This window comes from Rana temporaria, chromosome 3, assembly GCF_905171775.1.
Source record: "Rana temporaria chromosome 3, aRanTem1.1, whole genome shotgun sequence".
Taxonomy (NCBI): Eukaryota; Metazoa; Chordata; class Amphibia; order Anura; family Ranidae; genus Rana; species Rana temporaria.
In genome coordinates, this window is record NC_053491.1 from 116,467,680 (window position 1) to 116,480,431 (window position 12,752).

General features: G+C 39.3%; 1 protein-coding gene across 3 annotated transcripts in view; it reads right to left on the reverse strand.

The window, feature by feature from the left end:
• PLXNA4 (plexin A4) overlaps positions 1-12,752 on the reverse strand; it is a 910,139-nt gene that overhangs the window by 102,574 nt on the left and 794,813 nt on the right. For all 3 annotated transcript variants that reach the window (XM_040343305.1, XM_040343306.1, XM_040343307.1), the window contains one exon: positions 6,021-6,289. In XM_040343305.1, the coding sequence (XP_040199239.1) occupies positions 6,021-6,289 (269 nt within the window). The remainder of the gene's footprint in view (positions 1-6,020; positions 6,290-12,752) is intronic.

Genomic DNA, 12,752 nt, shown 5'->3' on the forward strand with positions numbered 1-12,752 from the left:
GAGTTTTGAACTATGATATTTTGTAAGTGCTGCTGTTTTTGAAGAAGTTATTTACTTCAGTGGGAGATACATCTATGTGTTTTTCTAGCAAGCTTTTTGTCTATTATGTATACTTTGTGCTTTAACTGTAAGTCACCCTATGTCAATAGTAATCACTGTAATAACATAGTGATTTCAATACATTGTACTATATATAACAATACAATTTTAAGGAATACAATTTTTAAGCACAAATTGTAGTGTTTTATGCTTTGTTCAAGTCAGCAGGTAGCCATAATGTATGGGATACTGTTGTTATGGTGCATATATTATTATACGTGTTATTGTTTCCTTCATTCTTTCATTCATTTTTAACAGTTTTAAAATAGTATTTTCTGAATTTCCAGTGCTGCACTGAATTGATTTGTGGCTAAAAATACGTTTTAAATGTCTTCACCTATAGATAGAGTTGTTCTCTCTAGCCGTACTAATTGTAATCAACATATTTACACATATTATCAATTTTAACATATTTACACATAATTTGTTGCTGAACATTTTCATTGAATTACAAAAATAGCTAGGGATATTAGCAGAGCATGTTATCATCTACTGACCACTAGTTTGTAATAGAACTTTGAGGTATATCTCTAAAACAAAAGCTTAAGTTATGGAAGTGGAACAGACTGGGGTGGATTTACTAAAACTAGAGAGTGTCAAATCTGTTGCAGTTCTGCATAGAAACCGATCAGCTAAGTTTTGTTTGTCTAAGCTTAATTGAACAAGCTGAAGTTAGAAGCTGATTGGCTGCACCGAATTTTACACTCTCCAGTTTTAGTAATTCAACCCTATTGAGCTTTTCATGAAACACACCTGCCTTTTGAATATGGGGGGCACACTGTCGATATTCATAATTTTTTAAGTAACAAACCTAGTTATACATTTAAATGATTCTCTCCTTTATGTTCCCAGCACATAAGAATTGAAGTTTGATAGGTAGCTAAGGGCAATAGACAGTCCTCTTTTTTTCGAATGTTAACCCTGATTTGTTAATGCACTTCTTATTTTCTTGTAATGAAAGCATAAAAAAAGATTTAAAATGTCACAAATAAAAACTCAGTATCAGCCTGATGCATCTTTTTTGTTCACTCTTAAATGTTTTCTAAATGTTATGTGATCATCACAAAATGTCATATCTAGGGATGTTACGAAAAGCCCAGTGAGAGTAAAGACGCTGCATTCATTTGATAAGGTTACAGAAGTGAGGAATCTTGTAAATGTAATTATTATAAATTTCTATGCTTAATACATCTTATGCAGCATATTCCCAGAGGCCTTGCACAGGAAATATGCAGCAGCAAATTTCGGAATCATTTAAATGTATAACTAGGTGTGTTACTTAAAAATGATGAATATGTAAATTATGGGAGACAGTGTGTCTCCCATATGCAAAAGGCAGGTGTGTTTTAGTTCAGCCATCTGATGCTCCCTTACACTGGCTGCATTTGGCTGAGCTACAAATGATGAAGGGGGTGTCACTGCTTTGGGCCCCTGTGTCTGAATGCCAACCAAGCTAAAGCACATGGCATGGAACTGGGAGCCTCTGAGCAATATTACTGTCTCTGCATAGAGTCCTTGGAAGTCTTTAGATATTCAAGATTTGCATACATAGAGAGCAGATTCCAATAAAGAATAACAAGGTCATAGGAAGCAGTGTGACACTAAATGATGCTATATCCATAATTACAACAGTAGCTCTTCAGGATTTTGGGCAGTGAAAGAAGAACCCAAGTCTAATCAAACTTTTTCCCATGGTTATCAGTTCTAATCCAGTAAGATCTTTATAAGTATTTTAACAAATCCATTATAATTTATGAAACTGGAAGGCCTTCAAGTAGGTAAATCAACTAATATCATAAACCAGACACCTTGAACTATTTTGTGCCTTATCCATCCCGGTTTGCTGAGAGCTATTGGGAGTCATGCTGAGTACACTGAGTACACTAAAATAGACTATACAAATTAGTTTTTCCAGTCTCAGATATCCATAGAATCAATACTGTCCACAACTGTAACAGGATATAGTAGCATGAACTGCCATGATAAAGCAGCTCTATATTATTTTCTGAAACATTTTGGGTTAAACCAATTTTTTTCTTGCCATGGACACACAATAAACACAACCAAAATGTTCATATACTTGTACTTAACATCAGTCACAAACAGTAGGACCAAAGAGGACCGATCAACTATCAACTCAAACTCAGCTCTGAAGGGAAATTGCATTGTTCTGTTAGTATTTTTTCTTCCTCCCTCTAACCAATACAAAAATGCCCAGTTGGTAAGACAGCCACGTTAACCTCCCTGGCGGTATGATTCTGTCAGAAAAAACATGCTGAAAGCGGTACCATTATTTGCAAGGAAAATTTACGTTTTATATGGTAGGTCTGTAATTTTTAGAAATAACTCACTTAAATCTGACCAAACAAGATTCTAATAGGCATCCCGGGTATGACATTTTTTTAAAAACAAAATGATAAATTATAATATATTAAATAATTATAAATAATTATAACAAATAATAATATAATTATAATAAAAATTATTCAATAATGTAATCAAATCAAAATCACTGAAATTTTCTCAGTTGCAGAATTGTTGCTGTCATTATTTTTTTTTTTTATGACGAATTTCCCCACAAATCGCTATCGCACAATTCTGCAAGTGATTATAATTTATTATCGCTGTTTTTTAGCTGATCTAAAACCATTTTTGACATAAAGGGACACTTTTGGTTGCTATGGACAATCTACAGTTTGCAGGCAGAAAGAAACGTTTTTATTATATAAAATAACATGCATGACACAGGACAGACCACTAGGGACAAGGGGGGTGTGTTTTTTTACATACAGTACTGTAATCTATAAGATTACAGTATACTGTATGTAAGGTGTTTGTTTACTTTTTTGAATTTGGCGCCGTTCTCCGTCCCCGTGCGTCGTAATGTCGCAGGGAACGGAGATCAGCGTCACACGGAGGCACTGTGTGAATCGAGCGAGGTCCCGCTCGCTCACACAGCGGGGTGGCATCGCTGGATCCAGGGACAAGGTAAGTAACTTTGCCTGTGGATCTAGCGAGGCAAGCCCGAGTCTGACTCGGGGTTACCGCTCGCAGCAGGAAAATCTAACCCCGAGTCAGACTCGGGAACACCGCCAGGCAGGTTAAGGTGATTCCAGTGACCTTTAATTTTAATTCAAATTTTCCAGGTATATACAAATCACTGAAGGCAACCAACAAGATTTGATTATGTGACAAGAAATGTGCCCTACAAACAATAGCATTTGCAGAGGTTTGCTAAATAGAGCAACTTGTTCTTCTAACTATGGCAGTATCCAGAATAAAACAACAGCCTAATATTTAATTCATCATGAACACACTGAGCATGTATCTGCTGCATCTAAGCACATAGCTGTGTCAAGACCTCTGACTCCAAGCAGTATTCTGCTATATATAAAAATAAAAAAATATGAATTTCCACTGCTTATCATTAAGCTTGCATGACTTTAATATCAATGCCTGTTCTATATCACATGTGATCCATTCAACTTAGTGGACATCCTATGTAAACACATAACACACCACCTATACATATATGCTGTCCTTATTTCAGTGATAAAATAAAAACTGCAGGTTCAAACCCCCTGACAGGACGCATACACTGAAGATGCTAGATGTCTATGAAAACACTATAGTGTAACCTGCTTTTTGTATTGTACCTGCACTCAAATTTATATGTTTATACAGCCGATATCCACAAGAGGTGAGTACAGTCATAGGCCTCGTACACACGACCGAGTTTCTTGGCAAAAACCAGCAAGAAACTTGCTGGGAGAATTTTTTTTGCCGAGGAAACCGGTCGTGTGTTCATTTTCGTCGAGGAAACTGTCGAGAAACTCGACGAGCCAAAAAGAGAGCATGTTCTCTATTTCCTTGACGGGAATGGAGAAAATTGGCTTATCGAGTTCCTCGACAGCCTAACAAGGAAATCGACGAGGAAAACGATGTGTTTCGCCTGTTGAGTTTCTCAGTCGTGTGTACGAGGCCTTTGTGTCAAAATCTGGATGGTTGAGAGTTATAGAAGACAATATAATAACAGAGCATGCCAGACATGCAGTCACTGTACCTTAGGTCCATATATTTTTGGACACAGGCACAATTTTCATACTTTTGGCTCTGTATGCCACCAGAATAAAATTAAAATGAAACAATCCAAATGGATTTGAAGTGCAGACTTTCAGCTTTAATTCAAGGGGTTGAACATAAATATCAAGTACAAATTTTAGGAACCGCAATCATTTTTATACACAATCCCCCCATTTTCAGGGGCTCAAATGTAATTGGACAAATTAATATAATCAAAAATACAATTTTCATTTTTAAAATTTTGTTGAGAATCCTTTGCTGGCAATTACTGCCTGAAGTCTGGAACTCATGGACATTACCAAAGACTGCGTTTTCTCCATACTGAGGCTTTGCCAGGCTTTAACTACAGCTGTTATTTGTTTTTGGGTCTTTTTGTCTTTAGTTTTGCCTTCAGCAAGTGAAATTGGGTTGAGATCAGGTGTCTGACTCGTTCATTGCAGAATATTCCACTTATTTTCATTCAAAAGCTCCCAGGTTGCTCTTGCAGTGTTTTTTGTATCATTGTCCATATGTACAGCGAAGCACCATCCAATCAGCTTTGCTGCAATTGTCTGAATCTGGGCTGACAGTATATTTCTAAACACTGCAGAATTAATCTGGCTGCTTCTGTCTTCTGTCTCATCATCAATAAACACCAGTGACCCAGTGCCACTGGAAGCCATGAATGCCCATACCATAACACTGCCTCCACCATTTTTTACAGATGACGTGTGCTTTGTATCATGAGCTGTTCCAAAGCCTTCACCACACTTTTTTCTTCCCGTCATTCTGGTATAGATTAATCTTGGTTTCATCCATCCAAATAATGCTTTTCCATAACTACTCTGGCTTTTTTAGATGTTTGTTGGCAAAGTATAATCTGGCTTTTTTTATTCTTCAGGCTTATGAATGGTTTGTACCTTGTGGTGAACCCTCTGTATTTGCTCTTGTGAAGTCTTCTCTTGATTGTAGACTTTGACAATGATACACCTATCTCCTGGAGTGTCCTTCACGTGTCTGGATGTTGTGAATGGGCGTTTCTTTACCATAGAGAGGATCCTGTGATCATCCACCACTGTTGTCTTCCGTGGACGTCCAGACCTTTTTATGTTGCTGAGCTCACCAGTGCATTCTTCTTTCCTCAGAATGTACCAAAACTGTTGATTTGGCCACACCTAATGTGTCTGCTACAGTATCTCTCTGATGGATTTGTTTCACTTGCATGGCCTATTTCACTTGCATAGACAGCTCCTTTGAACACACAATGTAGGTTCACAGCATTAGATTCCAAATGTAAATGCTGCGCTTAAAATCAACTCCAGATCTTTTACCTACTTTATTAATGAAGACATAATGAAGGAGTAGCCCACACCTGGCCATGAAACAGCTTTTGATTCAATTACTTTTGAAAAAGGGGGTGGCTATGCTTAAGAGCTGTAATTCCTAAACCCTTCCTCTGATTCGAATGTACATGCCCTCTAATTAAACCTGAGAGTGTGCACTTTCAGCCCATATTCATTATATAAGTATAGCTTAAATATGTTTTGGTAAATACCTGAAAAAGCTAGAATTGTTCCTGTTTTGAAATGAACTTCATCCTAGAGATTCACCATTATTATTTAAAGTTCCACAAAGCTGGCTATGCAACAAACCCCAGAGACAGAAATAATAAGGTAGAAAGAAAAATTTGTAAAGAGCAGTAATCTTTAGCAACCACTCAGAATTATTACTGAGAAATTCATACTGATCTGGCTTTGGAGAATTACAATTTAAATATAAATAAAAACAGCCTTGAGCACATCATAAATTATCTTTTAATCTTTTAATTACTATAAGGTTTATTTATTTGTCAGACTCACCTTCTTAGTAACAATTTGGGGTGATTTTTGCTTTCCAGGTTTTTGTCAATGAGATCAGACAGCAGTTGCTTTAGCACATCAGTGGCATACTCTAACTTGCTCTGCAAGACTGTCATAATGAGGGAAGCCACATTGCCTCTATCACGCATGGAAAAGCTGCGCTGGGATTCAAGTGTCCGGATAAAGGAGAGGAGGAACACTTTGTTGTTAATTTGCTGTGCAAACAGCTTGAGGCCTTTCTCCACACGCTCCTGTCTGTAGCCGGGAACCTGTGGAAATATAAATAATTGTAGGCATGTTTGTTACTGAGGGAAAAGTCCTAATGTACAGTATATACAATCACAAACAGGTAGTTCCATGAACTAAAGAAACTTTGCTCATGCAATATCAATCAGAAACAATTATTGTGTGTGCAAACTGAACACATTGATTAGAACAATACTTAAAGTGCACCTGTGACCTGCCTGTGGGCATTAAAGTATTTCTATATGTATAACAAGCAGTAGGTGATTGTAGCTGTCTTAGTGTACTTGTGACAGAAACAATTGAGTACTGTCGTGATACTTTATTACTTGCACATACAACTTTTCAGGACAAGCTTTCGGGGTATGTCCCCTTCTTCAAGGTCCTGCTGGGAACTTGATGAAGGGGACATACCCCGAAAGCTTGTCCTGAAAAATTGTATGTTATTGACAAAAAAAAAACAGTACTCAATTGTTTCTGACACATACTACAGACAAAAGTAGTATATTCAGACAGCATGGTGCTTGCAAGCCAGTGGGCAGTCTTACTTTAACCAATTTTCAGGTCTACATATGTTGCTTGTTTATAAATCTGAGCCTGATTGCATTGATTCAGTCCCTGTTTTAAAGTGCACCCGTAAAGTATTCACAGCGCTTCACTTTTTCCACATTTTGTTATGTTACAACCTTATTCCAAAACGGATTAAATTCATTATTTTCCTAACAATTATACAAACAATACCCCATAATGACAACATGAAATAAGTTGTTTGCAATCTTTGCAAATGTATTAAAAAATAAAAAAAACATCACATGTACATACATATGTACAGCCTTTGCCATGGCTCTCAAATTGAGTTCAGGTGCATCCTGTTTCCACTTATTATCCCTGAGATGTTTCTACAACTTGACTGGCATCCACCTGTCTATATAAGGTCCCACAGTTAACAGTGCATGTCAGAGCACAGACCAAGTCCTGAATTTCAAGGAATTGTCTATAGACCTCTGAGATAGGATTGTATCAAGGCACAGATCTGGGAAAGGGTACAGAAAAATGTCTGCAGCATTGAAGGTTCCAATGAGCATAGTGGCCTCCATCATTCGTTATGGAACCACCAGGACTCTTCCTAAAGCAGGCCACAGGGCCAAACTGAGTGATCGGGGGAGAAGGACCTTAGTCAGGGAGGTGACAAATAACCTGATGGTCTAACAGAGCTCCAGCCTTTCTCTGTGGAGAGAGGAGAACCTTCCAGGAGAACAGCCATCTCTGCAGCACTCCACAAATCAGGTCTGTATGGTAGAGTGGCCAAATGAAAGCCATTTCTCAGTAAAAGGCACATGATAACCCACCTGGAGTTTGCCAAAAGCCACCTGAAGGACTATCAGACCATGAGAAACAAATGTCTCTGGCCTGATGAAACAAAGATTGAACTCTTTGGCTTGAATGGTAAGCGTCATGTCTGGAGGAAACCAGGCACCACTCATCACCTGGCAAATACATGGTGGTGGCAGCATCAGGAGACTAGTCAGGATCCAGGAAAAGATGAATGCAGTAATATACAGAGACATCCTTGATGAAAACGTGCTCCAGAGCGCTCTGGACCTCAGACTGTGGTGAAGGTTTATCTTCCAACAGGACAACAACCCTAAGCACACAGCCAAGACAACAAAGGAGTGGCTATGGGACAACTCTGTGAATGCCCTCGAGTGGCCCAGCCAGAACCCAGACTTGAACCCAATTGTTCTCTCTGGAGAGGTCTGAAAATGTCTGTGCACAAACAATGGGAGAAACTACCCAAAAATAGGTGTGACAAGCTTATAGCATCATACGCAATGTATTTATTTTTAATACATTTGCAAAGATTTCAACCAAGCTTCTTTCACTTTGTCATTATGGGGTATTTTTTTGTGGAATTTTGAGGAAAATAATGAATTTAATAAATTTTGGAATAAAGCTGTAACATAAAATGTGGGAAAAGTGAAGCGCTGTAAAAAATTGCACTGTATATTTAGGTATTATGAAGAAAATCATCAGTGCGTTACAAGGGTTTAATAGTAATGTTGGATAAAAACCTTTACTACAATAAAAAGTTCACATATGAACAAAGATCCTTCACCAAAAAGACAGTTCTTTTGATGTGAAATCTTGCTATGCCACATTTGTATAAGCAGCAAAGTTGATCAGAGCACTGCTAAAAATGTAAGTAAAAAAATGACTGTTCCCCACTGCCTCCACCCACTAACTCACTCACTGCCCAGGAGATCGCCAATCACTTCAAACAGAAGATTGATACAATTTGCAAGGAGATCTCTACTGTTCAGATATCCTCCATGCTATACACCTCATGCCCACAGGTACAATCTTCCCTCTTTCAACCCCAACCCCAATGCTACGTTCACCCTCCGGCTCTATTCTACACTCTCTAACCCACATCATCCATCTCTCCCTCTCTTCTGGCATCTTCCCTAACTCTTTGAAACATGCACTAGTCAGCCCAATACTTAAAAAGCCCTCACTGGACCCATCCAGTCTTGACAACCTACGCCCTATCTCCTTGCTCCCCTTTTCATCCAAACTCCTTGAACATCTAGTCTACAAACGACCGAGCGTCCACCTTGCCGATAATAACCTTCTTGATCCCCTTCAGTCTGGATTTTGTCCTCCAAAATTCCACAGAAACTGCTCTCCTAAAACTAACAAACGATATACTAATGGCCAAAACTAAGGCACACTATTCTGTACTCCTACTCATGGACCTCTCTGCTGCCTTTGATACAGTTGACCACCCACTCCTCCTCAAAAAACTCCACACCTTTGGTCTCCGTGACTGTACTCTTCGCTGGTTCTCTACCTACTTATCCAACTGCACCTTTAGCGTTACTTACAATTATCCTTCCTCCTCTCCTCTTCCTTTCTCTGTTGGAGTCCCCCAAGGTTCTGTTCTTGGACCCCTCCTATTTTCAATCTAAACCTCCTCCCTGGGTCAGCTTATAGCCTCCCACAGCTTCCAATACCATCTCTAGCTGACGACACTCAAATCTATTTCTCTGCCCCTCAACTCGCCCCTTCATTCTCTTCACACATCACTAATTTACTATCAGATATATCAGTTTGGATGTCACACCACTTCCTCAAACTCAATCTATCCAAAACCAAACTTATCATTTTTCCTTCCCCACATGCCTCTTCCCCTGATCTCTCTGTCAAAATTGATGGCACAACCATAAGCCCATCCCCATATGCCAAGGTCCTAGGAGTAGTCCTGCACTCTGAACTCTCCTTCAAGCCCCACGTCCAATCACTGTCCAAATCTTGCCGCCTCAACCTTCGCAACATCTCTAAGATATGCCCCTTTCTAACCAATGACACAACAAAACTCCTAATTCACTCCCTGGTCCTCTCTCGCCTCAATTACTGCAACTCCCTCCTCATTGACTTACCTCAGTATACTCTATACCCCCTTCAGTCCATCATGAATGCTGCTGCCAGACTCATCCACCTTACCAACCGCTCTGTCTCTGCTACTCCTCTTTGTCAATCCCTCCACTGGCTTCCACTCACCCAACAAATTAAATTCAAAATACTAACAACTACCTACAAAGCCATCCACAACTCTGTCCCCAGCTACATCACTAACCTAGTCTCTAAATACCAACCTAATTGTTCTCTGTGTTCTTCTCAAGACCTCCTGCTCTCTAGCTCTCTCATCACCTCCTCCCATGCTCATCTCCAGGACTGTTCCAGAGCCTCTCCAAGCCTATGGAACTCCTTACCCCAATCTGTCCATCTATCTCCTTCTCTGTTATCTTTTAGAGGATCCCTGAAAACCCTCCTCTTCAGAGAAGCCTATCCTACCCACACCTAACAACTGTATTTTAATTTTGTCCATCTGATCATCCCCCCAAAGATACTACCCTTTGTTCCACTTAACCCTCCCTTCTAGACTGTAAGCTCTAACGAGCAGGGCCCTCTGATACTTCCTGTATTGAATTGTATTGTAACTGTACTGTCTTCCCTGACGTTGTAAAGTGCTGCGCAAACTGTTGGCGCTATATAAATCCTGTATAATAATAATAATAATAATAATAATAATATTGTGGCGCTTTTAAATGGAGAAAGTATTTATTATCTTTGAGCACATACAAAAATAAATTGGCGCATGTATATATTAAAACCAAGCTAGAATATTGTCCTGTTTTGTTTTCACTTCTTTAGTATTCATCAGAAACTTCATTCTGTCATGTAGAGCTGATTGCTTGGAAAACCAGCCTTAGGTCGCACTTACAAATTAGATTAAGGAAGCCTTGCAAACAAGTTCCCGTGTATCACTTTGATTCAGTACATCCTGCTGGAGCGCATGTTAATTTTAGGCTGCATGCTCACCAAGAAAACACACCGCTTATGGTAAGAGTGCCAAGAAGACAAAATTTACTGTAGCTAAAGTAAAGGAAACAGGCACATTTGTTTACCATAAAAAAGTTTCTTTTTCAGCAATACATGTCAGCTGTAAGCTACTGTAATTAGAAAAAGCACACAAATTGAGTGGGCTGCATAACCTGTCTAGAATATGTGTTGTAGTGAAGGCCTTTTTCCAGCAATTAACTTCAAAAGACATCCCTTCCAGGGAACTGTTCTTGTTTGTACTAATTACTGTGAGGCAATTAGCAGGAGACTGTAACAAAATAATTTCCATTAAGGTTGTTCTGTAGTATTTATAAATGATTTGCAATGGCTTTTCTTTTATATTATATTTGTTATATGTTTGTTAGTCTTCAGAAAAAAGTTTGCCACTTGGGCATTTCCAAATACTTGTGTTGAAATGGTTGATTACTGTTAACAGTGAACGTCATTGTTTGTACTGATGGAAAAGGAGAATTTTTTCTTCTAAACTGTTAGACAAAAAATAAGCGATCTAAGTTTACTTGTGCTTATATGTAGAATCAGCATATACAATTTCAAAAATACATATCTTTTTTTAAGTACTGTTGGGTAAAAAGATTTATTTCATTTCTGAAGCCTAAAGCCCTGTACACACGGCCTGGAATCTCGTCAGGAAAAAATCTTGTTTTTTCCTGACGAGATTCTTGGCAAGCTTTCCTTGCCCGCCGAGTGTACACACGACCATTCAAAAGAACCACCGTTCTTTTGAATGGCAAGAACGCAGTGACGTCATCGAATATGACGAGCATGCGCTCGTCACATTTGATGCAGTCGCTGGCATCTTGCTACACCCTACACTATGCCTTGGAAGCTACCGCGCATGCGCCAAAGTCTCATCGAGCATGTGCAGGTTTCCATGGAGGCAGGTAAGTATACAGACGCTCGGGTTTCTCGGCAGTTCTCTATTTTTCTCGTCGAGATTTCAGGCAGTTTTCTCAAAGGGAAACCATACACACGCACGGTTTTCTCTGCAAAAAGCTCTGCCAGCAGTTTTCTTGCTGATTCTGGCTGAGAAAACCGTGCATGTGTACGAGGCATTACAATGGCCTGTTTCACATGCATGGATAGCTCCTTTGAACGCATGATGTAGGTTACCAGCAATAAAGTCTAAATGCAAATACAGTGGAACCTTGGATTACGAGCACGTAAAGCACATAATCCAAAGTACTCGCATATCAAATCGAGTTTCCCCATTGAAGTAAATGGAAACTAAAATAATTTGTTCCGTATTGACTTCAATGGCGTGCAATACCGCATGTGGCCAAAAGGGGGGGGCACCGAAGAGCCTTGGAAAAGCTCAGAAAGGCTCAGGAACTGAATATTTCCGAGATTTTCCAAACGCGCAGATCGTCTCCTATTGGCGCCGTTCGGCTCTGCTCGGCTCTGGTGCCCCACCTCAGGCCAAACGCGATATTGCACAACGCTTTGACTTGAATCCTGCTCGTTTTTCGAGACAACACTCGCAAACCGAGTCAGGATTTTTTTAAATACAGTGCTCGCAATCCGAGGTTCCACTGTAACACACTTTAGGGTTGATTTACCAAAAGAAAATCCACTTTGCAATACAAGTGCACTGCAAGTGCACTTTGAAGTCCACTTGGAGGTGCAGTCGCTGTAGATCTAAATGGAAAAACTGAAATGAAGGGGAGCTCTGCTGATTTTATCATCCAAACATGTAAAAGCAAAAATGCTGTTTTTATTGTCCTTGCATGTCCCCATCAGATCTACAGCGACTGCACTTTCAAGTTCACTTCCAAGTGCATTTGCAGTGCACTTGTAGTGCAAAGTGGATTTCCCTTTAGTAAATAAACCCCTTATAATCAACTATAGACCTTTTATCTGCTAAATTGATGAAGAAATAAGGAAGGAGTAGTCTATACCTGGCCAAGAAACTTTTCATTTTATTGTCCAATTACATTTGGTCCCTTGAAAAAGGGGGGTGGCTATTCTTAGGAGCTGTAATTCCTAAACCCTTCCTATGATTTGGATGTACTGTAAATACCCTCAAATAAACCTGAGAGTGTGCAGAGCCCATATCCATCATAAAAC